General features: G+C 44.8%; 1 protein-coding gene across 4 annotated transcripts in view; it reads right to left on the reverse strand.

Annotated features, from left to right (window-relative positions):
• slc2a9l2 (solute carrier family 2 member 9, like 2) overlaps positions 1 to 26,464 on the reverse strand; it is a 542,218-nt gene extending 515,754 nt beyond the window's left edge. The window contains exons 1-2 of one of the 4 annotated variants that reach the window (XM_068040353.1): positions 26,113 to 26,464; positions 4,605 to 4,696 (exon numbers count right to left, since the gene is read on the reverse strand). In XM_068040353.1, the coding sequence (XP_067896454.1) occupies positions 4,605 to 4,676 (72 nt within the window). In that variant the 5' untranslated portion in view covers positions 4,677 to 4,696; positions 26,113 to 26,464. Of the gene's footprint in view, positions 1 to 4,604; positions 4,697 to 14,553; positions 14,711 to 18,149; positions 18,303 to 26,106 lie in introns of those variants that run through there. The other 3 variants (XM_068040334.1, XM_068040343.1, XM_068040364.1) reach the window with 3 other exon arrangements.
• Between the last annotated feature and the right edge of the window lie 215 nt (positions 26,465 to 26,679).

Raw genomic sequence — 26,679 nt, forward strand, 5'->3', positions numbered from 1 at the left:
AGAGGATGTTTCCTCTGGTGGGGTAATCTAGAACAAGAGGTCAAAGTTTTAGGATAAGGGGTAGCAGATTTAAAACAGAGATGAGGAGAAATTACTTCTCTCAAAGGGTTATGAGTCTGTGGAATTCATTACCCCAGAGTGTGGTGGATGTTGCGACATTGAGTAAATTTAAGGAGGAGTTAGACAGATGTTTAATTAGTAAAGGGTTAAAGGGTTATGGAAAACGGGCAGGAGAGTGGAGTTGAGGCCAAGATGAGATCAGCCATGATCATATTGAATGGTGGAGCAGGCTCGAGGGGCTGAATTGCCTACTCCTGCTCCTAGTTCTTATGACCTTATGACCTTAAATGGATTTTAATTTAGGCGAATGTAAGGTCATCCACTTTGAATCTAAAACACATAGAACAAAGTACTTTCTAAATGTTGAAAAGCTAGAAACAGGAGAGGTCCAAAGGGACTTAGGAGCACATGTAAATAGATCATGGGCAGATACAGAAAATAATCAATAAGGCTAACAGAATGCTGGCCTTTATATCTAGAGGACTAGAATACAAAGGGGTAGAAGTTTTAATACAGCTGTACAAAGCCCTGATTAGACCACGCCTGGAGTACTCCGTTTAGTTCTGCATACCACATCTTAGTAAGGATGTATAGGTCTTGGAGGGAGTGCAGCGTAGATTCACCAGAATGATGTCTGGGTTCCAAGGATTAAATTACCAGGAGAGTTTACACAAATTAGGGTGATACGGCCTGGAATTTAGAAGGTTAAGGGTGACTTGATTGAAGTTTTCAAGATATGAAGGGGAACTGACAGAGTAGATCAGGAGGACCTATTTCCAGGAGTCTAGGATTAGGAGACAGAGTCAGGCCTTTTAGGAGTGAAGTTATAAAACACTTCTATATGCAAAGCGTAATAAACATTTGAAACTCTCTGGGATTGGTAATATCTTTGATGAACAAAAATCTAAGGGATGTGAAGCCAAGGTGGGTATGTGGAGTTAGGTCACAGATAAGCCATGATCTCATTGAATGGCGGAACAGGTGCTGAATGGCCTACTCCTGTTCCTATGGTAAGGACTGGGCCACTATGGGATGCATAAGATAAACTCACATGCAATGACAGCAAAATGGCAGAAATATTGAACAGATACTTTGCATCAGTATTTAGCAGGAAGACTAACAAGGTTAGTCATTAGAAGAGTAACATTAGAAGAAGAGATCTGAAAAGATGTGAGGACACTTAAAATAGAAAAGGGGAAGTTGACTGATAAACTAATCAAATGTAGAGAGGATAAAATCCCTGTTCTGGATGGATTGCATCCAAGCCTGCTAAAATTAATTAGGGAAAAAATAGCAGTGATAGCATTGCATTTATATGAAAATTTATTGGAAAAGAAAATAATGTAAGAGGATTGGCAAACAGATAATGTTATTGAAAGATAATGGAATCCTTACTGCAATAAAAAAATCTAGAAAACAAAAAATATAATAAAAAGTAATATGCACAGATTTTAAAAGGGAACGTCATGCTTGACCAAATTACTGAATTCTTTGAAGAAGTAACAGAATGAGTAGACAAGGGTAATGAAAAGGTAGGAACATAGGAACAGAAGGAGGCCATTTAGTCCCTTGAGCCTGTTCTGTCATTCAATGAGATCATGGCTGATCTGTATTAGAATTAGAACATTACAGCGCAGTACAGGCCCTTCGGCCCTCGATGTTGCGCCGACCTGTGAAACCATCAGACCTACACTATTCCATTTTCATCCATATGTCTATCCAATGACCACTTAAATGCCCTTAAAGTTGGCGAGTCTACTACTGTTGCAGGCAGGGCGTTCCACGCCCCGACTACTCTCTGAGTAAAGAAACTACCTCTAACATCTGTCCTATATCTATCACCCCTCAACTTAAAGCTATGTCCCCTCATGTTTGCCATCACCATCCGAGGAAAAAGACTCTCACTATCCACCCTATCTAACCCTCTGAGTATCTTATATGTCTCTATTAAGTCACCTCTCCTCCTTCTTCTCTCCAACGAAAACAACCTCAAGTCCCTCAGCCTTTCCTCGTAAGACCTTCCCTCCATACCAGGCAACATCCTAGTAAATCTCCTCTGCACCCTTTCCAAAGCTTCCACATCCTTCCTATAATGCGGTGACCAGAACTGCACGCAATACTCCAGGTGCGGTCTCACCAGAGTTTTGTACAGCTGCAGCATGACCTCGTGGCTCCGAAACTCGATCCCCCCACTAATAAAAGCTAACACACCATATGCCTTCTTAACAGCCCTATTAACCTGGGTGGCAACTTTCAGGGATTTATGTACCTGGACACCAAGATCTCTCTGTTCATCTACACTACCAAGAATCTTCCCATTAGCCCAGTACTCTGCATTCCTGTTACTCCTTCCAAAGTGAATCACATCACACTTTTCCGCATTAAACTCCATTTGCCATCTCTCAGCCCAGCTCTGCAGCCTATCTATGTCCCTCTGTACCCTACAACATCCTTCGGCACTATCCACAACTCCACCGACCTTCGTGTCATCCGCAAATTTACTAACCCACCCTTCTACACCCTCTTCCAGGTCATTTATAAAAATGACAAACAGCAGTGGCCCCAAAACAGATCCTTGCGGTACACCACGAGTAACTAAACTCCAGGATGAACATTTGCCATCAACCACCACCCTCTGTTTTCTTTCAGCTAGCCAATTTCTGATCCAAAGCTCTAAATCACCTTCAACCCCATACTTCCGTATTTTCTGCAATAGCCTACCGTGGGGAACCTTATCAAACGCCTTACTGAAATCCATATACACCACATCCACTGCTTTACCCTCATCCACCTGTTTGGTCACCTTCTCGAAAAACTCAATAAGGTTTGTGAGGCACAACCTACCCTTCTCCATTTACCTACTTTGGCTCCATATGTCTTAATATCCTTGGCTAGCAAAAATCCATCAATCTCAGATTTAAAATGATTAATTGAGTTAGCATCTACTGCTTTTACTGCATAAGAGTTCCACATTTCTGCCACTTTTTGCATGAAGAAGTGTTTCCTAGCTTCTCTCCTGAATGGCCTGGTTCTGATGTTGTTATGTCTCCTTGGCCTGGACTGTTCCAGTGGAAAAAGTCTCTCTATATCTACTCTAACAATTCCTTACAAAATCCTAAAAACCACAATTAAATCATTCCTGAATCTACTATGCTCCAGGGAGTACAAGCCTTGTTTACATAATCGCTCTGCATAATTTAACCCTTAGAGCTCTGGTAACATTCTGGTGAATCTAGGCTGCATTCTTCCAAGGCTAATACGTCCTATCTATGGTGCGGTGCCCAAAACACGGTGCTTTAGATGTGCCCTAAACAGCGCTGTGTATAGCTATAACAAAACTTCCCCAGGCCTGAATGGCCCCTGCGACCCCGACCCAACTTACCTCTCCCAGGGTCTGCTCCAGTCTTTGGTACTGCAGGGCCTTCTGCAGTACCAGCAGTGGCCACCACTCCCAGTGCCGCAGCCAGTACTGCAGAGTTGCCTGCCCTCCGATTGGCCAGCAGCTCTGAAGGCAGTAGCTCATTCCTTAAAGGGACGGCATCCCCAATGGTGGACAGTTAATTGGCTGCCTGCCATGTGATAGCAACAGGGGCCCAACAGAGGGCTGAGGCGGGATCACCTTCCGGCCCACTGCTGAGAACCCTGTTGCCGGAATAAAATCCAGCCCAGAGAGAAGGGGTTAAGGGTAACTACTCAGACTGGCGAAAGTTAGGATCGGTGCTGGGACCACTGTTATTTACCATTTACATAAACAAACTAGTCTCGGGAATCAGAGTACAATTTCAAAATTTGCAGCTGACACACAATTGGGGGCACAGTTCATACTGAGGAAGAATAAGACAAAATATAAGATATTAATAATCTTGCAATATGGGTGTGTAATTGACAAATGAATTTTAATATAGTTAAGTGTGAGGTAGTGTATTTTGGTAGGAAGATTAAGGAGGCCACATACTGCTTGGATAACAAGAGTTGAAATGCAGTAGAGGAGCAAAGGGATGTAAAAGTGCAGATACACAAATCACTAAAATGAAAAAAAAAGCAAACAAAACACTAGAGTTCAATTCTAGAGGGAGGGAACTGAAGAGCAAAGAAAGTTACCTTAAACTTGTATAGAATCTTGGTTAGACCACACTTGGAGATACACTGGAGAAGGTGCAAAAAAGATTGACCAGGATGATATCAGAATTGAGAGGATATACTTATCAGGAAAGGATGACGTGGCTGGGGCTCTTTTCTTCAGAAAAGAGAAGGTTAAAGGGTGACCTGATAGAGATCTTTAAGATTATGAAAGGATTTGATACAGTAGATATAGAGAAAATGTTTCCATTTGTGGGAAGTCCAAAAGTAGAGGACAGAATTATAAGATAGTCATCATTGCCATGTCAGTCATGATTCAGTTGGTCATACTCTCAACTCTGAGTCAGAAAGTTGTGAGTTCAAGACCCACTTCAGAGGCTTGAGCACAAAAATCTAGGCTGACATTACAGGGCAGCACTGAAGACGTTCACCAAACTACAAAAGAGGGGAAAAGATGAACTAACTTTTTTAGTTTGCTCATTATCCACAGTCCTCATTTCGATGCAATTAATTACGTCCTCATCACTGGTCTGCATCGTGCAGGACTGCCAGGTTTCTAGAGAAGGAAAAGAATGACGTCATATTAATATACAACTAATATTAAACAGTATCTACATATATACACATTTCTTTACCAAGCAACCTCCTTCTTCACAAAATATGTTTTATTATATTGTTTTCCATATCTCTTTTCCTCTCGATACTCACATTACACACATAGGGCTGTACTTTAAGCGCCTGCCAAAAAAAATGGCAGCCCACACCCGCAGGCAGCACGCCGCAATCTGCCGTGCAGCAGCCAATTTAAATACCCGGGTCAGCCCGCACCCGCCCCCCCCTCCCCCCACAACCAATCACGTGGAGGGGGCAGGCTACCTGCCCCGGCAATGGCATCTGCTGCCTGTGCACAGATGCTGGCGCCATTTTTAAAGAGCAGCCAACCCTGTCGGCTCATTTAAAGTCACCCCACCCCCGACTGTTGCAATAAAGGTTCTATTGCCCCTTTCCCACCCCTCAATACCAATAACATTAACTATGTGCCCTTCCCCCCTCCAAAGCACTAACCTTTGAAATATGACCTTACCCTCCCACAAACTGTACAAAGTTCACAGTTCACCCTCTCCCACCATCCCCTGCACTCATGTTGATTATTTGACCCCGTGCCTACCCTGCACTAAGAATCTTAACTCCCTCCCCACCCCTCACCACCAGCATCACGCCTGCTTTCCCCAGACAGGGAGGTGAAGGTGTGGGAGTGCCGGCCGCCGCGCTGAAGATTGCGGCGGGCCCGTAAGATGCCAGGTAAGTTTATTTAAATGTATTCATTGTGCTACTTTAAATATGCAAAGCCAGGTTCCATCTCCCAGCAATGGGGGGGCCGCCACAGGGCCTCGCCGCCGCTGGGAAGATCAGGCCCGGCCCTCCTGGTGCGGGCTCCGTGGCAGGCCGCTGCCGGAAACATCTTCCAGCACCGCCGCCCCCCAGCCCCAGCCCTAGCCCCCGCACCAGCTCCCCCACCACCACCACAGCGCCCAATGTCGGGAACCCTGTAAAATCCAGCCCATAGTGAGGAATATTCACAGGCAAGGGGAGGCGGGTTTGGATGCGTTCAGAGAGTTAAACTCCCGAAAAGTGATACCATTCAAGATCCAGACAACCTCCTGCCCACTTCCAGGTTTCACTGGGCAAGTTTGAAGGCGAGTGGGGAACCCCTCAATTGGAACTATCGGGAAGGTAATTAGATGATGGAAACAAGCAATTAAGTGTCTTTTTAACACTGCCATCTGGCTTTACCAACAAGCAGACCTATTTCCCAAGCTGTCAGAAACTTACCAGAGTTAACTAGGCATGTGCCCAGCAGGGAGAGCTTCATCAGTGAAACTGACAGGCTGGGAAGCCTTTCATCAATGAAACTGAAAAGCTCCAGCCATGGCCAGGTGAGAGGCTGCTGCTCACAACACTCCTTCTCGGAGAGTGCTCTCACTGCTTGACAGGTCATTGCCAACTTCTTGGAAGTCACTTCACCTGTCTTGCACCATTCAGCTTCAGCTACAGTTCCCTGCTGCCAGCCTTCACCACAGCATGGAAGGTGCATATGCAGCTCCACTTTCCACCTCTGATGAAGAGCGATGGAAGCAGCAACACCAACAGCATCAGCAGCCAGAGTAATGCCAGCATCAGCTGCCTTCTCCTCAGCCACATGCCACTCCACAAGGAAGAGGGTTGGGCACAGAGTTCCAGCTCCAAGAAGCTGAGACCCCCAGCACAGGGTCTAAAGGCAGAGGATCAGCTCTCTCGAAATGTGTGAGTACCAGTGCCTCAGGAGGCTCAGGATTTCATGGCAAGTCGTTGCTGACATCAGCAGCTTCCGAGAACAAGATTTCATTTCCAGTGGACCAGGTGAGCACACATTGCCATTGACCATCATTGGGTCTGTCAATGGAGAACCAACTCGGGTCTCTGCCTCTTTCTGAGGTTGTGTGCTGTCTTCTCCTGCAAGGAGGGAATGCAGAGAATTGTAAGTGTTGCAATGGCTGGTGTGGAGAGGAGGCAAGGACAATATTTGTAGAGGGTGATTGTGAGGCGTGGATGCAAGAGGGCAACAGGATGAAGGTGAGTGTGTGTGTTGGCTGCTGAGATGGGCATATAAAGTTCCTGGAGAGAGAGGAACGAGTGGAGCTGCTAGGGATGTTGGCCTGAGGAGTGTTGTACAGGAGAATGCTGTGAAAGTCAGAGGGCTGGATTTTGTTGCAGAAAATGGCGGTCACCCCACACGGGAGTCGTGCCACCGCACGGCCACAATTACGCAGTGGGCAGCCACTTAACATATTAATGCGGCCACCTCCCCCACCCTCTAACAATCATATGGCGGGGGCAGTATTGGCGATGCTGTCCACGGAGTCAACTGATGCTGCAGCAGGTGCCAGCCCTGAAAACAGTTCAAAATAACGCAACGTTGGCCCCATTCCCCCATATCCACAAAATACTGAAGAGTTACCCCTTTCCCCTCTTTTCCTTACACAGAATGCAGAGTTGACCACTCCCCCACCCTTCCATTTATACTCAGAATGCAGTGGTGACCCCTTCTCCTCCTCGGTGGCGCCAGCTTCTTGTGAACGGAAAAGTGAAGGCACCAGTGCCGTACATCACACTGAAGATCAGGAACGGATGGGAAGATTGGGGCAGATGGCATAGTAATGTGTGCAGATAGGTATTTTAAATGTTTAAACCAGGGACCTGTCACAGAGCAGTGGGGGGGCGGCCATGGTGCTTCCCTGCCACCAGGAAGATCATGTTCAACAATCCCAGCGTCGGGTTCTGTGGCGGCAGCTGCCACTCTGATTTTCCAGTGCCCCCCCCCCCCACCACCCCGCCCTGCCACGGAACCCGACATCGGGCTGGGAACAAAATCTGGCCAGAGTGTGGGGATTGACACTGAAAGTGTTCTGCCATTCATCTTTCCTGCCCTCCTTAGCATGGATAGAGGATTGGCTAACTAACAGGAAAGAGAGAGTCGGGATAAATGGGTCATTTTCAGGTTGGCAAACAGCAACTATTATGATGCCACAGGGATCTGCGCTGGGGCCGCAACTACTTACAATCTATATTAATAGCTTGGATGAAGAGACCAAATGTATTGTCATCAAATTTGCTGACAATACAAAGACAGGTGGGGAAACAAGTTGTGAGGAGGACACAAAGTGCTGAATCTAGTCGTGCCAGCAGGTATCCAGGTGCCAAACCGAAAAGGCAGAGGGAACATGACCTTGGTCTTTCAGAGCCCCCGAACGTGATTCAACGGCACTCAGACGCTTAAGGGCCTGGCGATGAGGGCTTGGGGGTGTGTTACTGGAAAATTGGCCTTTGCTGCCAATGGCCCACAGATTGCCCACAGAGGAGGCTTCCCCCCAAGGCTGCAGGGAGGTTGCCTTGTTTTACTGGGCAATCTCTGCGCGTGGCAAAGGCCCCACCCCCACCACTGTTTTAATTTCAGTGGCGCAGGAAGAGACCCATAAGTGGTTACTGATTGGCCGCCTAAGGGCCTCAATTGTCCTCTGGGCGGGAAGGCCATCTTTGCCTACTCAGTACCACACACTCACTTTTCAACAGAGACATCATCAGGCTTTCCATTTCTACAGTAGCATGATCAGAGCATACAAGAAGTTTTGTTAGTCCTTTAGCCAGAGCTCCATGGAGATGCCAGGAACTGTATGGCATTTAAAGGCCCTCAACTTCCTTTCATTATCAATCAAAAAGGTCCAAACAAGACATCCAAGTCACAAATTTTCCTACCTGTGAAATTCATTCCCGAACATTGTTTTTGTTTGTACACAGAAGTTTGAAAAGAAAGGGCTCAAAATCCACAGATTGCAATTCTGCGGTTATGTTGGAACCATGCCTATCAGTGTCCTTTAAGCCTTTCAGGCAGTGCATTCTGGATTATATAACTCACTGTATAAAATATTTTCTCAGGTCAGCTCTGGTTCTTTTGCCAATTTCCTTAAATTTGTGTCCTCTGGTTACGGGCCCTTCTGCCACTGGAAACAGTTTCTCCATATACTGTATCAAAACCATACATGATTTTGAACACCTCTATTAAATTTTTCCTTAGCCTTCTCTGTTCTAAGGAGAAAAATCTCACTTTACCTTGTCTCTCCAAGTAACTGAGTACTTCTTTCCCAGTACCATTCTAGTAAATTTCTTCTGCACCATCTCCAAGCCCTTAGCATCCTTCCTAAAGTGCATTGCCCAGAATTGAACACGATACTCCAGCTGGGGCCTAACCAGCATTTTATAAAGGTTTGGCATAACTGTCTGACCTTTGTACACTATGGGTCAGATTTTATTCTGGTGACAGAGCTCCTGGTAGTGGACCAGAAGGTAGTGGGAGGGAGGGGGAAAACCTGCCTCAGCCCTCTGTTGGACCCCTGTTGCTATCACACGCTGGCAACCAATTAACTGCCCGCCATCGGGGATGCCCACCCTTTAAGGGACGAGCTCCCGCCTCCAGAGTTGCCGACCAGCCAGAAGGCCGGCAGCTCTGCAGCACCGGCAACATCACTGGGAGCAGTGGCTACTGCTGGTACTGCAGGAGGCCCTGCAGTACGGAGAGAGTTCAGACACAGGGCAAGGTATGTGGGCTCGCGATCACTGGGGCCATTCAGCCAGACCCAGCGACGGGGTTGAGGGGGGCGGGGACGTTGGTGAGTGTGGGTGGGGGGGTTCACGGTGATGCAGTGATCGCCGCTGGCAGCCCACCTAGGAGGCTGGCTGGCTTTACCTGGCGGCGTCTCCACCTGGCAGCAGGCCCCTCTGCCTTCAGCAAAATCGTGTTGGAAGCAGCCACCCTCAGCCTTCTCTGCCCCAGACAAAATGACAGGGGGCTTGGACAACATCTTGTCACTGTCAAAGATTTGTGTATATACACCCCTAGGTCCCTCTGTTCCTGTATTCCCTTTAAAATTGTACCATTTAGTTTATATTGTATGTCCTCATTGTTCCTACCAAAATGAATCACTTCACACTTCTCAATTGCTTTAAATTTCATCTGTTATGTGTTTGTCCATTTCACCAGTCTGTTGCTATCCATCTGAATGTTTACTATATTTCTGAGTTTTGTATCATTCGCAAACTTTGAAATTATACCCTGTGTACCCAAGTCCAGGTCATTAATATACGTCAAGAAGAGCAATGTTCCCAACATCAACCCTTGAGGGACACCACTACACACTTCCCTCCAGTCTGAAAAACAACTATTCACCACTACTCTCGGCTTTCTGTACCTTAGCCAATTTCATATCCATGAAACTACTGCCCCTATAATTCTGATAAGAAGTCTATTATGTGATATTTTAGCAAACTCCTTTTGTAATTCCATATACATAATATCAAATGCACTACCTTCATTAACCCTCTCCTTTAACTCAAAGAACTCAATCAAGTTGATCAAACATTATTTGCCTTTAATAAATCAGCATTGGCTTTCATTTATTAACCCATTATTTTCCAAATTAACTTTGTCCCAGATTAATGTCTCTAAAAGTTTCCCAATCACTGACATGAGGCTGACTGGCCTTTGGTTGCAGGGTTGTAAAATTTGCAATCCTTCAGTTCCCTGGCACGACTTCCATATCTAGGGAGGACTGGAAGATTGTAGTAAGAGCCTCCATAGTTTTCACCCTTATCTCCCTCAGCAAACTAGAGGGTATCCCATCCAATCTTCTCCCTCTTGTTGCTTTATGTAGATCCTATTTCAGCCTGCCCCCAACCCCCAACTGTGGTCGCCCATCTAATTTCTCTAACTGGATGCAGCCTCCATGTTGGTTGCAGCACTCTGCTTTCTCTCTGCACTGTACTAAATTCAAAATGGGGACTGGGCAACATAAGTAAGAACAGATCATGTATATTGTTATGGCCAGGTGGTAAGGGGTGTGGGTGGTCCCAACTGTTCACCTCCCAACTGACCACAGCAAGTATTTTTGTTACAAGGGTTTTAAACCCTTGTGTTTTATTTGCCAAATGAACAGACCGTGACAGGCTTTCTTGTAGGTTTAAAACAGAAGATTAGCTATTTATTAAAGAATATTCATTCCCGAAATGGTCGCAACCACACCCACGCACACATTCACTCACGCGCATATACACGCACATACACACACAATAGATAGATAAAGAAGAAAAGGTTGAGTGGTTTGGAGTGAGGTAGATGTTCAGGATTTACGGTAAACCTGTTCAATCTTCTCAGAGGACAGTTTTTCTTTTAAAGTTGCAGGCCTGGGTTGTTTGTAGATATTTCTGGTGGTTAAACTTCAGTATGGGGGCAGTGGTCACTTTCAGTTCTCTGCTACACCACATTGAAGGGTAGAATTCATAGCAGGGCACCATTTTTGATTTTTGCTGGATGTCTCATAGCTCTCAGCTGGACTAGCTTTTATGATGTTGCAAACTCTCCTCTCTCTCTCCCTCTCTCCCCAGAGAGCCACTTTTTAAGGTAAAAATCTCTCACATGTTGGGCTTGATTTTGTTCCCAGCACGACATTGGGCTCCGTTGCAGGTGGGGCCAGAGAATCAGAGCGGCAGCGGCCGCCATAGAACCCGATGCCAGGATTGTTGGGTCCAATCTTCCTGGAGACGGGGAAGCTCCAGGGCAACCCCTCCGCCGGTGTGCAATGGGAACCTGCTTTCCATGGGCTGATTAGATCTTTGCATTAATTTAAATGTAACCTGCAGCAAACTACCTTCAGTTGCCGATCTTCAGCGCGATGTGTAGCACTCGCACCTTCAATTTCCTGTCCAGGAAAAGCTGGTGCCACTGAGGTGGGGAAGGGGTCAACTCTGCAGTAATTGTATTGGGAAGGGGTCAACTCCGCAGTAATTGTATTGGGAAGGGGGGAATGGGTCAACTCTGCATTTTGTTGGACTGTCTGCAGGACTGGCAGCCTTTTAAAAATGGTGCCAACACCTGCTGCCCCATCAGGTGACACTGCATGATTGGGGCAGGCAGCCGTCATGAATATGCTAAATGGTCATCCGCCACAGAATCGTGGCAGCATGGCGTCATGGGCAGCAAGCGTTGGGGCCACCATTTTCTGCACAACATAATCCAGTCCGTTGTCTCTGTTAGGAGACACAGGACCCCCTCTCTGTGAGACCAACAATGGACCAGGATGTGACTACTTCACACCTTCTTTGTTTCAGAAGAACCCACTCAATTCAGGAATGTCTCTTGATGGGTTCGGGACGGGTGTAATTGACACCTCTTAGCTTGGAATGTATCCTTTTGTCCTTAACAGACAGTTAAACAGTTTGAATATACAGGGCCAGTTCATCTGGCCTTTGGTGTACATTGTCCACTTTTTTTAAAAGGAAAGCTCTTTTATAACTCTTCGGTTTGGGTTCTGTATTTTCATCGCTGCACTTCTTATGAGCTTGACAATACACAATAAAAAATTCAATATTCACATGCTGAAATATTGTTGAATTCAGCACACAGCAAGTTCAAGAATCAATGATGATGCCTTTCTGGTACAATCACTGAAAAAAACTCACCGTTTGAAGAAATTTTATTCTGATATATTTTCCCTTTATTTGATATGTTTACTGCTGATTCTATTTAAATAGGAAATCATTTAAGGGAAATCCGATTTGCCAACAATAGGCAAATAGTAAGAATTAGTCTCAACAAAAGATCATCTTTTTACCAACTGCTTCCAGATCTCATATACTGGGATAATTACCATCCCTATGACTGTGGTGAATGATTCCTGGCTATCCAGCCACAATGGTGGAGGTGACCAAACCTCCTGCAACTTGCTCCCACAGTTTAGTTTAATTCTTGCTTGGCCCTAAAGAGTGGATATATCCTCAATGTAGTATATTCTAAACATTTTGCATACTGCCCTTCCTGTTGGGAGTTGTAAAAAAAGTTTCAACATGGTTGCTCCCAGTAAAGACTCATCTTAGTTTTACTCTGAATACACAACACTCCATCCACCAACTGTGCTGAGAATCAATCTTTCCAAACAAACAATCAGGCCTATACCAAGTTCAAACAAGTGAACACATCCCATGAATGAATAAACAAAAAGTAAGTTTTGGGGAGAAATTAAGTGCCTTTACAGCACTGCTTATGGGCCAGCTTCTTCCAAGCCCCCCCAAACTGAGCTTCTTCTCTTGGATTGGACCCCCTCCACAAGATCAGGGCCCCTGGAATCAGGGATCTGAACTCCTCAACAGGCCCACTAGCAGCTGAAGGCTCTTGACCTGGGCCGTGGGAGTGCTCTCCACCTGACTGGAAGCCAAGGCTGCCAATCAGGCTCACATGAGGGCCCGGAACCTGGCAAAGAAAAAGTTGCATGCTGTAAACTCCACATGGACTTCCTGGTTTCCTGTCTTAAACTTGCTTAAGCAACACGCCCCGGTCAGTATCAGAGCCAATGTGTCAGGTCTATGACCTTTCATAAAAACTGGAAGGAGTTAGAGATTTAATAGTTTATAAGGAGGTACGGAACCAGGGAAAAGAGGCGGGACAGGGGTGGTGGGGTGGTTGCAATGAAAGAACAAAGGAAAAGATCTGTGATGGGGGAAATTAATGTAAATGATATGATAAATGATGCTACACTCCATTTACATTGGGCAGAGGGAGATAAAATCCCTCCTAATATTTGTGGCTTTTTGCCTTCATCTCTCTGCCATAATGAGTAGTTCATTCTCTGCCTCTAAAATACAAGACAAAGCTGGTTATATTCTCTGAACTGTTCTCTCTTGCTCCCTGTTAACTCCAAATATGTTGTCTTCGACAGACTTGCTTCTCCCAAATCCTACTGTGTTAAAATCAAGAGGTGCTGCTCCTTGCAAGGCCCACTGTAGATCCTAGTCAAGTTCTGGACCCTTCTGCTGCACACCTGTTGCGGTGAGTGTAGGCTAGTTGGGCAGAGCAATTTGAGCCTTTTTTTTTCCTTTAAACATTTTTGCAGAAAATACATTGATTATTCCACCAGTAATTACACAAAAAACACATCTTGGTCAGAACCTGACCCCACCCTCACCCAATTTATTTTAAATAGACATGTTGTTGTTATGGTTATTAAAACATTGTCCTAAACTATATGTTCTTTTACTTAAAGATAACCTTGCGAAAATGTACATTTTTGTAGTGGGGTACTCAGTTTTGTATTATAGAAGCCATGGGCTACGTTGAAGACTTTCATTGCTACCCACCAAGCATCTCTGTAAAATTAAAAAATATTTGTGTCTAATCAAAACACCTAAAAACAGTAAAATAAAAGCAAAATACTGCGGATGCTGGAAATCTGAAATAAAAACAAGAAATGCTAGAAACACTCAGCAGGTCTGGCAGCATCTGTGAAAAGAGAAGCAGAGTTAACGTTTCGGGTCAGTGACCCTTCTTCGGAACTGACAAATATTAGAAAAGTCACAGGTTATAAGCAAGTGAGGTGGGGGTGGGGCAAGAGATAACAAAGGAGAAGGTGTAGATTGGACAAGGCCACATAGCTGACCAAAAGGTCATGGAGCAAAGGCAAACAATATGGCACTGTTTTTTTTCAGGTTTGCACTTGCTGCTGTTCAATATTCAGTCTGTTAACACCTAATCTGTACCAATGCTTTGTCTTTCAACACACCATTAACATATTGTTGATAGTGGGGGATTCAGCAATGATAATGCCATTGAATGTCAAGGGGAGATGGTTTGATTCTCTCTTCGCCTCCCTTCAGCTGTCGGGTTTCTCAAGGGCAGATTAAACATTCACTGTCAGCCTCATTAAAATACTTAAATCGCCAGCCAACCTCCTGGCAATGAGCTGGCTGCCCACTCTTTTCCTCCCTTGTTTAAACCCGGAAACTGACAAGTTGGGGTTGGATTTGAAATTTTTACATTTTTAAACATCTTACCTGGGGTTAAAATTCATTCCATTAACTCTGTTTCTCTCTCCACAATTGCTGCCTGACCTGCTGAGTGCAGCATTTTCTGTTTTTCTATAAGTTTATCCTTTTCAGTACATGTAAATAGATAAGGTTATGTCCTAGGTTTGTACTGTGCAGCCTTTCACCTCTTGCTACCATGGGACAGTGAGTCTTTTGAATGTTGAGTTAATGATACCTAATGTAAACTAGGTGTAAGGGACATGGAAGAGATATGATGTAATCTCCTTTAGCTAAGGGTATAATTGTGCATGATTGTCACAAGAAGATAGGCACCTTGCAGCTTGAACTTGAGCAATTGTTACCTGAGGTCTTCTATATCTGTGTGTTGTCTGTGAACACTATATTCCTATAATAAAATCTGCAAGTGAAGACATTACGTCTAGTATTCCCATTCCTTTGCACAGAACTGTAACAGCTCCAAGCTTGCTTCCATAGTGTACTCTCTAACAGTGATCATGGATTAAGGCAGAAGATTCAAAGTAATGGATAACTTGAGAGTTAATAGCAGCAGCTCATATGACAATCGAGTGGTGGTTAGAAAGGTTTGAGGTATCACATTTCTTCAAGATAGGATGCACTCAGTGAAATGCCACAAAAAGTGGTCTGTGAGTAAGAAAGATGAATGAGATGGAATAGGGGAAGTGTACAATTTTGATAACAATAATAGGGATATCAACCAGGCCAGAATGTTTTGTATCTTATTTGCCCTTTTCACTCTCAATGTTCTTTTTGTCACTATAGCTTTTTCTACACTCATCAGTGACTGTTGCTTGCTACATCATCTAAAGTTTTTAATGCACTTAGTCTGAGGCAAGTTTGATAGTATATTTAGAATAACAAACAGAAAACCTTTTAGATTTGCTTCAGCTACGAGAGGGTTTCAAATCCATGGATGGGAGGAGTTTTCTGGCATGCACCAGGAAGTGGCCAGCAGAAACTTTCACTGGTAATTCCAGCAGACTTCCTGAGGTCATGAAGATGTTCCCTATCTTACAAGGCATTGGCAGGTGACTGTGCTACCTGGAGTGTATCTTAGATATCTGCCTGCCCCAGAGTCTGCAAAATGTGATGTCAGTTGACCTGTCTGAGGTAGGTGTTGATGCCTCTCTGAGAAAGTGAAAAGTTAGGGCTTCATGACCCCCTTTGTGAATGGGCTGCATGTAAATAGTTTCTATAAAGTTCCATTCACTTTATCTTCGGGAGTTCAGGTCATGATCCCAGTCAGGGTTCACAGATGGGACTCATATTTCTTCTTCTTCTTAGGCAGTCCCTCAGGATCGACAATGACTAGCTCCTGTTCAATGGGTTCTGAGATGTCTGGTATGTCCAATGCATGATCTGCAGGCTCTGCCACGAGGGGCAGGTTGTGCTCGAAGGGTCAGGTAGATGTGTAGTTTGGAGGTTTGTGCACTCCCTCCGATGCCTCAACTTTGCCTCTGCATGCTCCTGAAGTCCCTCAAGGTGTATGATGCCTTCCAGAATGAACTTTCACCATCTAGATCAGTCTTGAGCCAGAGATTCCCACGAGTTGACGGGGATGTTTTATCTCTTCAGATGCTTTGAGAACATCTCTAAAGTGTTTCCGCTGTCCTCCTGAGAGTCTCTTGCCACGACCAAGTTCTGAATTGGACAGTTGTTTCAGGAGTCTGGTGTCAGGCACATGAATGACATGTCCCACCCAGTGGAGCTGGCTTTGGGTGAAGAGCACCACGATGCTGGGCAGGTTGGCTTGGGAGAGAACACTGCTGTTGGACCACCTTTCTTGACACCAGATGTGGAGGATCTTGCGGTGCACCACCAGTGGTACTTCTCCAGTGCTTTGAGGTGCCTGCTGTAGGTTGTCCAAGTCTCTGAAGCATATAGAAGCACAGGGATCACTTCTGCCGAATAAACCATGATCTTAGTCACAGGTTTGAGATCCTGATCATCAAATACTCTCTTCCTCAGGATCTTGCTATTGTTCTTGGTTGACAGGGGGAGATGTTGTGCTGTGGGAGCTGGTTGGAAGAGGTCCTTTGTTTTCCGAGTGTTTAGTGAAAGATCCATTTTCTCATATGCTTCAGAGAAGAAATCAACAGTGCTCTGGAGCTCAGTTTCAGAGTGAGTGCGCACACAAGAGACATCTGCATACAGAAGCTCGATGACTGAGGTTGGAAGGGCCCACATACATCCATTGATGGCCCAATACGCCTGGTCTGATCTCACTGCTTGGCCCCTCTAAGGACCAAGGATGTGGAAACTCCCAGCACTGCGAAATCACTGTCAATCTTGCCCATCCTATGCCATTGGATTATCTGAGTACTGCCCTAATTTCAAGCCTTTCTCGCTTGATGTTTCAGCTGATGACTTTTGGCCCTTGTCTTCACAGAGAGAGAAGGAGGGACAGTGTTACAACACTAGGCCTTAACTGCCAAATTATTGTCTTGAACAATAGATAAACAAGTTAATAAACAACATTAATGTTATATATATGTACATATTTATAGTACTATTCGACAATAATAATTTCTCGAATAAGAAAAAGCATAAATGGTTCACACTCTCCATACTAATAGATATTTTATAATTAATGTTCAGAGAAATAGATGCTCTTTCCTTCTTACCATCAATGGGACCTATCTGGCCTGACACAGTCACTTCAACTGTTCCAAACCAACTCTCTGATTTGAACAGTCCTGAAGTTTTTAGATTTGTTAAATTCAAAAGCCAGGTAACATGACTGAATAAATCATGCTGCATGTTTGTGTTTGAATTGTATGATTTGGATCCTTCCTCAAGCCAACTAGATGATGACAGCAAAGTGGTAGGCCTCTCAACATTTGTATTGTTTTAGTCTGCAACATGCGGGCTTATATTTAAATCCTGGTGCGACTGCAGCAAAGAAAGGGCATGTCCTGTCATGAGTGCCAGCTCTCGGGCTTGATTAATTTTAACAACCTGGAAGTCAGTGGGAAGCAGCTGACAGGCCGTTAAAATCGAGTGGCAGGAGGCCACTGCCAGGAACCTAGGGGAGCAGCCTCTGGCACAAGATCAATGGGGCCAGGAAGCCAACGGCAGGGTAAGTCCAGGCTTCCTTGTGGGATTTGGAGGTGCACACTTGCTCTTCCTGGCCCACAAGGAACCAAATAAAATTTTCAAAATTTATTTTGCAGGACCTCTTCTGGCCTTGCTGTACACAACTGACTGCCTATGTAATAACAATGATCATATTTCAAAACTATTTCATTAACTATGAAGTGTCTTGGGACATCTTGACGATGTGAAAGGAACTATATGAATGAAAATTCTTCCTTTTTTTACTTTTACACTGCAGAGTTGGAAGAACCATCTACTGCACCATCATATCACTGCTATAGTTAATAATTCAGCAAAAACTAATGAGAGACATATTCAAAACATGTTGCGAATAAGTTAAAAATACTGAATGAAATTTTGGTCAACAAATGATTAGCAGTCAGTGCACCTTTGTCATGAAGATTTCTTTTACTCTCACAAAGTGGAGCACTGACAACTACGAGAATCATTTGTTCGTAATAAGGAATGATTAAGTTAAAATTACTCACATGTTCGGTCAAATAGCCATCACTGTTCTGACTGGAGCTTGGCCACAGAACCAGGGGAAATTTTCCCTGTAATTTTTTTAAATCAGTGTAATGGCAAATTGTTGACATTAGCTTTAGCCGTTTTACATTACTAACGAAATATGTTCCAAGAGACTTTGGACCTCCAGGGCGATGAGTAATATTTGCTTAAGCTCTTCTTCATGCCTGCACACAATTTAACCTCTAAGTGACTATAATAAGCCAGATCAAGTTCAAAAAGCAATTACATTTGAATTTGTTTTAATATACCTAATTTTATAAATTTTTATTTTTTAAAGCTGTATATTCATATTGTATTCATTTGATACAACTGATAACTATAACAATAAAAAGTCCTCACAAAAAGCATGACAAATCATTTTGCTTGAGCTCATCACTACCTGTCTTGACCCTTCCACTGCCTTTAAATTGTCAGACTGTTTATCCGACATCCTGAACTGGATGAGCAGTAATTTCCTCCCGCTAAATATTGGGAAGACCAAAGCATTTGGGATGAATTTTATGATCACTTCGCCAGGAGCGGTAGCTGGTGCGCATAAAGGTGGAAGTTCTGTTTGTAACATGAACAGCTGCACCACTGCAATTGCACAGCAGGTGGCCATTTTGCATAATGTGGCAGCTATCCCCCCAATTACATGGCGGGGTGGCAATGGAGACATAGTTCATGGCACCACCTAATGCTCCCGCCCATTCACACACAAGCCCCTTGGACACTCAGCATAGTGGCAATGGCCACTGTAAACCCCACTTCCCCTATGCTACTCTGGTTAGGTTACCTTCCCTTTCGCGGCACTGAGGACACTGCTGCCAGGTTTTGTGGTGGGCGGCTCCACGGTGATTCTCTGCCTCCCCCACCCCCCCACCCCACGCTACTGAACCTGCCTCCGACAAGAGAACAAAATTGAGCCCATTGTCTTTGGTCCCTGCCACAAATTCCATTCCCCAGCTACTGACTCCATCCTTCTCCCTGGCAACAGTCTGAGGCTGAACCAGACTATTTTCAACCTTGGTGTTATATTTGACCCCAAGATGATCTTCCGACCATATATCCGCACCAACACTAAGAAGCCTATTTCCACCTCCAAAACATTGCCTAATTCTGTCCCTGCCTCAGCTCATCTGCTGCTGCTTTCGTTACCTCTAGACTTGGCTATTCCAATGCACTCCTGGCCAAGCTCCCAGGTTCTACACTGCATAAACTTGAGGTCATCCAAACCTCTGCTCCAATGTCCTAACTCACACTAAGTCCCATTTACTCAACACCCCTGTGCTTACTGACCTACACAGGCTCCCGGTCAAGCAACGTCTTGATCTTAAAATTCTCATCCTCATTTTCAAATCCCTCCGTGGCCTAGCCCCTCCCTTTCTCTGTCATCTTCTCCAGCCCTACAACCCTCTGAGATATCTGTGCTCTTCCAATTCTGGCCTCTTGAGCATCCTGGATTTTAATCGCTCCACCATTGGCAGCTATGCTTTCAGCTGCCTTGGCATTAAGCTCTGGAACACCCTCCCTACATCTCTCCGCCTCTCTACCTCACTTTCCTACTTTAAGACAATCCTTAAAACGGACCTTTTTGACCAAGCTTTTGGTCATCTGACCTAATATCTCCTTATGTAGCTCAGTGTCAAATTTTGTTTGATAAGTCTCCTGTTTTATTACGTTGTTAAAGGCACTATATAAATACAACTTGTTGTTCCTATCCAAATTAAATTTTATTGAGTTAATTGAAAACAAGCAGTGGCCTTGATAATAACTCCACCTCCCTGCCACCCCCACATCAGCCCTTCTCCCCCACCCCCCCATGTACTAACTCGCATCAATTCCTGTTCGCCTATCACCCCTGTGCTCACTAACCTACATTGTCTCCTGGTTAACAATGTCTTGATTCTAAAGTGCTCATCCTTGTTTTCAAATGTCTCTTTAGCCTCATCCTTCCTGATCTCTGTAATCTTCTCCAGCCCCACAACCCTCCGAGATATCTGCATTCGTCTAGTTCTGGCCTCTTGAGTATCCCCGATGTTAATCGTTTCACCAGGTGCCGAAGCCCTAAGCTCTGGCCTTCTCTGCCTAAACCTCCGTGCCTCTCTATGTCTCTTTCCTCCTTTATGACGCTCCTTAAAACCTACCTTTGACAAAGCTTTTGGTCTTCTGTTTTAATATCTCCTCATGTGGCTTGGTGTCAACTGTTTTATAATGCTTTACAATGCTCCTGTGAAGCATCTTGGAATATATTATTATGTTAAGGGTGCTATATAAATTGCTGTTGTTGATTGGTGTCTTAATAGGCTATTTATTGAACACCAGGAGAGACATTAAGGATAGCTTGGCCTTGTTCAAGGGCGATTCAAGTCTGGGATACTGGCATGTAAGTAAGAAGTCTGATCGATAGCAATGAGTTGGGAGGGAGGCAGGGGGCTGGTTAGGGAAGCAAAGTACCTAAGAGGGCAGAAATGATAGGTGGCAAGGCTGAGTGACAGGAAGAAGGAGGAGAAAGGCAAAAGGGGACCGAAAGGTTAAAAAAATAAGACAGAAGTATTGAACTCAGGTCTGGAGTGACAGCCAAAATGCACGTGAACACACACAGATGGAATTTTTTTTAGTTATTCATTTACGGGTTGTGAGCTTCACTGGCAAGGCCAGCATTTGGTGACCATCCCTTATTGCCCTTGAGTAGATGATGGTGAACCACCTTCTTGAACCACTGCAGCCCATCTGATGTAGGTACACCCACAGTGCTGTTAGGGAGAGAGTTCCAAGATTTTGATCCCGCGACAGTAAAAGGACCTCCTGGGGGTGGTAGTGGCACTGTGGTAATGTCATTAGACTGGTAATCCAGAGCCCACACTAAAGCTCTGGGGACACGGGCTCGAATCCCACCATGGCAGATGGTGAAATTTGAATTCAATTAATAAATCTGGAATTCAAAAAAAAAAAGATGGTCTTATGGTGACGATGAAACCATTGTCGATTGTTGTAAAAAACCCATCTGGTTCAATAATGTCCTTTGGGGAAGGAAATCTGTCGTCCTTACCTGGTCTGGCCTACATGTGACTCCAGACCCACAGCAAAGTGGTTGACTCTTAAAAAAATGGCCTAGCAAGCCACTCAGTTCAAGGGCCATTAGGGATGGTTAATAAATACTGGCCTAGCCAAAGATGCCCACATCCCACAAAAAAAAATGAATAAACAAAAATATATTTCCAAGTCAGGATAGTATGTGACTTGGAGGGGAAATTGCAGGTGATGTTGTTTCCATGTGTTGGTTCTCTTTTTCCATCTAGGTGGTAGAGGTCATGGGTTTGGAAGGTGCTGACGAAGGAGCTGACGAAGGAGCCTTGGTGCGTTGCCGCAGTGCATCTTGTAGATGGTACACACTGCTGCCACTGTGGGTCTGTGGTGGAAGGAGCGAATGTTGAAGGTGGTGGATGGGGTGCTAATCAAACGAGCTGCTTTGTCCTGGATGGTGCCGAGCTTCTTGAGCGCTGTTGGAGCTGCACCCATCCAGGCAAGTGGAGAGTATTCCATCACACTCCTAACTGGTGCCGGGTGGAAAGGCTTTGGAGAGTCAGAAGGTGAGTTACTTGCTACAAAATATCCAGCTTCTGACCTGCTGCTGTAGCCACAGTGTTTCTGTGGTTGGTTCAGTTAGGTTTCTGCTCAATAATGACCCCCAGGATGTTGATGTTGGGGGAATTAAATTATGGCAATGCCATTTAATGTCACAGGAGATGGGTAGACTCTCTCTCGTTGGAGAAAGTAATTTCTTGGCAATTGTGTGGCTCAAATGTTACTTGTCACTTATTGGTCCAAACCTGAATGAAGTTCAGGTGTCACTGCATGTGGGCACAGACTGCTAGTTGCCAATGGCACTGAACACGGTGCAATCATTAGTGAACATCCCCATTTCTGACCTTATGATGGAAGAAAGGCCATTGATGAATTGGCTGAAGATGGTTGGACTGAGGACACTACCTTGAGGAACTCCTGTAGTGATGTCCTGAGGCTGAGATGACTGGCATCCAACAACCACAACCATCTTCCTTTTTGCTAGGTATGACTCTAACCAGTGGTGAGTTATGACACCAACAATCGATGGCATCATAGGGAAAGTGAATGGTGCTAAACACTTCACTAAACTTGACCTCAACATAGGCCACCATCAAATCGAGCTTGCAGAAGAATCAAGATATCTTACTGCATTCTCTACTTACATCGGACTTTTCCGATACAAGAGGCTCAACTCTGGAGTCAGCTCAGCAGCTGAGGTATTTCAGCACTTGATTCAATCTTCACTTCAAGGACTTGATGGCATGCTGAACTAAGACAGAATAAATGGAGAAGCCTTTATGTTCAGCTGCTACAGTTTTTGTCTCTCTGTCTTTGCCTCATACCCTATACCAAACTCAGCTAAACATCACTCACGTCCCAAGGACATCACAGAGCCTATAGTCTTTGCTATATCCAGTGTCTTCCGCCATTTCTTGATATCATATGGAGTGAATCAAATTGGCTGAAGTCTGGCACCTGTGATGTTGAGGACCTCAAGAGGTGGCCGAGATGAATCATTCACTCAGCACTTCTGGCTGAAGATGATTGCAAATGCTTCATCCTTGTCCTTTGTACTCAAGTGCTAGGCTCCCCCATTGAGGATGGGAATATTCATGGAGTCTCCGCCCCTTGATGTTTAATTGTCCACAACCATTCACGACTGAATGTGACAGGACTGCAGTTTTGATTTGATCCGTTGGTTGTGGGATCACTTAGCTGTCTGTAGCATGCTATTTCCGCTGTTTAGTATGCGTGTAGTCCTGTGTTGCAGCTTCACCAGGTTGGCACCTCATTTTTAGGTATGCCTAGTGCTGCTCCTGGCATGGTCTCCTACACCCCTAATTGAACCAGGGTTGATCCGCTAGCTTGATAGTAATGGTAGGGTGAAGGATATGCCAGACCATGATGTTATAGATTGTGGTGGCACACAATTCTGCTGCAGCTGATGGCCCACAACACCTCATGGATGCCCAGTTTTGAGCTGCTAGATTTGTACTGAATTTATCCCAATTAGCATAGAGGATGTCCTCAGTGTGAAGACGGGACTTCGTCTCCACAAGGACTGCACACTGATCACTCATATCAATACTGTCATGGACAGATGCATCTGATTGGTAAGGATAAAGTCAGGTAGGGTTTTCCCTCATATTATTTCTCTCACCACCTACTGCAGGCCATATCTGGAAGATATTTGCGATAGTCAGCACGGTTTTGTGAAAGGTAGGTCGTGCCTCACAAACCTTATTGAGTTTTTCGAGAAGGTGACCAAACAGGTGGATGAGGGTAAAGCCGTGGATGTGGTGTATATGGATTTCAGTAAGGCGTTTGATAAGGTTCCCCACGGTAGGCTATTGAAGAAAATACGGAAGTATGGGGTTGAAGGTGATTTAGAGCTTTGGATCAGAAATTGGCTAGCTGAAAGAAGACAGAGGGTGGTGGTTGATGGCAAATGTTCATCCTGGAGTTTAGTTACTAGTGGTGTACCGCAAGGTTCTGTTTTGGGGCCACTGCTGTTTGTCATTTTTATAAACGACCTGGATGAGGGTGTAGAAGGGTGGGTTAGTAAATTTGCGGATGACACGAAGGTCGGTGGAGTTGTGGATAGTGTCGAAGGGTGTTGTAGGGTACAGAGGGACATAGATAGGCTGCAGAGCTGGGCTGAGAGATGGCAAATGGAGTTTAATGCGGAGAAGTGTGAGGTGATTCACTTTGGAAGGAGTAACAGCAATGCAGAGTACTGGGCTAATGGGAAGATTCTTGGTAGTGTAGATGAGCAGAGAGATCTTGGTATCCAGGTACATAAATCCCTGAAAGTTGCTACCCAGGTTAATAGGGCTGTTAAGAAGGCATATGGTGTGTTAGCTTTTATTAGTAGGGGGATCGAGTTTCGGAGCCACGAGGTCATGATGCAGCTGTACAAAACTCTGGTGAGGCCGCACCTTGAGTATTGCGTGCAGTTCTGGTCACCGCATTATAGGAAGGATGTGGAAGCTATGGAAAGGGTGCAGAGGAGATTTACTAGGATGTTGCCTGGTATGGAAGGAAGGTCTTACGAGGAAAGGCTGAGGGACTTGGGGTTGTTTTCGTTGGAGAGAAGGAGGAGGAGAGGTGACTTAATAGAGACATACAAGATAATCAGAGGGTTAGATAGGGTGGATAGTGAGAGTCTTTTTCCTCGGATGAGGATGGCAAACACGAGGGGACATAGCTTTAAGTTGAGGGGTGAAAGATATAGGACAGATGTCAGAGGTAGTTTCTTTACTCAGAGAGTAGTAGGGGCGTGGAACGCCCTGCCTGCAACAGTAGTAGACTCGCCAACTTTAAGGGCATTTAAGTGGTCATTGGATAGACATATGGATGTAAATGGAATAGTGTAGGTCAGATGATCGGCGCAACATCGAGGGCCGAAGGGCCTGTACTGCGCTGTAATATTCTAATTCTAATTCTAATTCTAATTCTAATATGTCCTTCAGGACTCAGCCAGCTTCGTCAGTAGTGATGCTACCGAGCCACTCTTGCTGATAGACATTGGAGTCCCCCACCCAGAGTATATTCTGTGCCCTTGCTACTCTCAGTGCTTCTTCCAAGTGGTGTTCAACATGGAGGAGTACTGTTTCATCAGTTGAGGGATGGCAGTAGGTGGTAATCAGCAGGAGATCTCCTTGTCCGTGTTTGACTTGACGCTATGAGACTTCATGGGGTCTGGAGTCAGTATCGAGGACTTTCAGTGCCACAGCTCTCCCAAGTTTGGCAGAAGTCCCCATATGTTAATGAGGAGTCTCCTGGGCTGCATGTGCTATTATCGTATCCAAATCTGATGCCTAGGTTGATCCCAGGTGATCCGTTCAGTATTATTCTTATTATAGTTTTTCATAGCAGTTTTATACAACTTGTTGGGCCATTTCAGAGGGATATTAAGAGTCAACCACATTGCTGTGGGTCTGGAATCACATGTAGGCCAGACCAGGCAAGGACAGCAGATTCTCTTTCCTGGAGGACATTAGTGAACCAGATGGGTTTTTACGACGATCACTATTTACATGGTCACCATTACTGATAACAGCTTTTTATTCCAGACTTTTTAATTAACAATTTAAATTCCCCAGCTGCCACAGTGGCTTTGAACTCATGTCTCCAGATCATTAGTCCAAGCCTCTGGATTACTAGTCCAGTAACATGCATAAAAACTATGCTACCTTTTTTTAAAAATCCTTTGGCCTCAACCTTCCTCTTTGAACAAGGACCCTGCTGGCTTTATACAAAAGGCTTAGCCACCCATCGAGAAGCTTTAATAAAAATCATGCTTTGTAGAATGTACGAAACTAGAGGGCATGTAGTTAACCCAGCTATTGAACACACATTCCGCTATCACTGATACTCCCACAATTGGACACGCCCCCACACAATCACCCAGCTACCCCTATCAACACCCCCTCTCATGGCTAGACCCAACCAGCCATCACAAAGCCCCTAAGCTCTGCATCTGATCTCTCTCCAACCCCCTACAATCACACCACGAGCTTCCAAGACACACTGTGCACATCCACCCTGCCCCTCCCCTTCATGATCTCTGTCTCAAGCAGGAATCCTGGACTGTGACCTCTTCTGTAACATTCCCCACCCAACAGGGTGCCAGGAACTGTCAATCAGGCTAGCTTCCGGGTAAGGAACCTGTTGAATAAAACCATGCGCCCAGTGGACTTAAAACCATGTCTTACGGGAGTTAAAACTCAGCACGTTTGATGAAGAGTTAAAGACTCACACGTTGGGGAGTTTAAACCCCACATATTGAGGAGTTAAAATCTCTTACATTGGGAGTTAAAAATATCGACAAAATTAGAAAATTGAAACAGAAAATGAAAAGCTTACGTGTACTTTAACAGATGAGCTTCAACAATCCCATTGCACTGTCGAATCAGCATGTCAAGCACCCACAGAAAATAGAAAGTCACCAAATAATTAACCCTTACACTGTACATTACAGCAACACCACACCGTTTTAAAGTAAATGTTGTGACAGCGCACTAGCGGATGAACAGCAAGTTCAACTGTTCACTTTAATGATTGATAATCATACCCTGACCTTCGTAAAGTGAACAGTTGAACCACAGGGCCAGCTAAAAGTAGGAGATGGCCAATTTCTACCCTTCCATAACTAGCGAGTAGCAGGTGGAATGAAGTCCAACAGGTTTTAGCTGGTGGCGTGGCTGCTTTATCAACTTGGTGTCTGTTTTCAGCAAAAGTTAAAAATCCACCTCATGCCGATATGTAAATACAAAGTTTACTAGCTGAACTAATTAAGAATACAGCAAACTTTGCCTGGTTCAGTTACATTTTTTTCTGGCGAGTTTGACTTTGTTTCCAAAGTACTAAGTTCTGTTACAATTGTTTAATGATTGATAATCATACCCTGACCTTCGTAAACAATTGTAACAGAACTTA

The sequence above is a fragment of the Heterodontus francisci genome, chromosome 1 (genome assembly GCF_036365525.1).
Source record: "Heterodontus francisci isolate sHetFra1 chromosome 1, sHetFra1.hap1, whole genome shotgun sequence".
NCBI classification, from domain to species: domain Eukaryota; kingdom Metazoa; phylum Chordata; class Chondrichthyes; order Heterodontiformes; family Heterodontidae; genus Heterodontus; species Heterodontus francisci.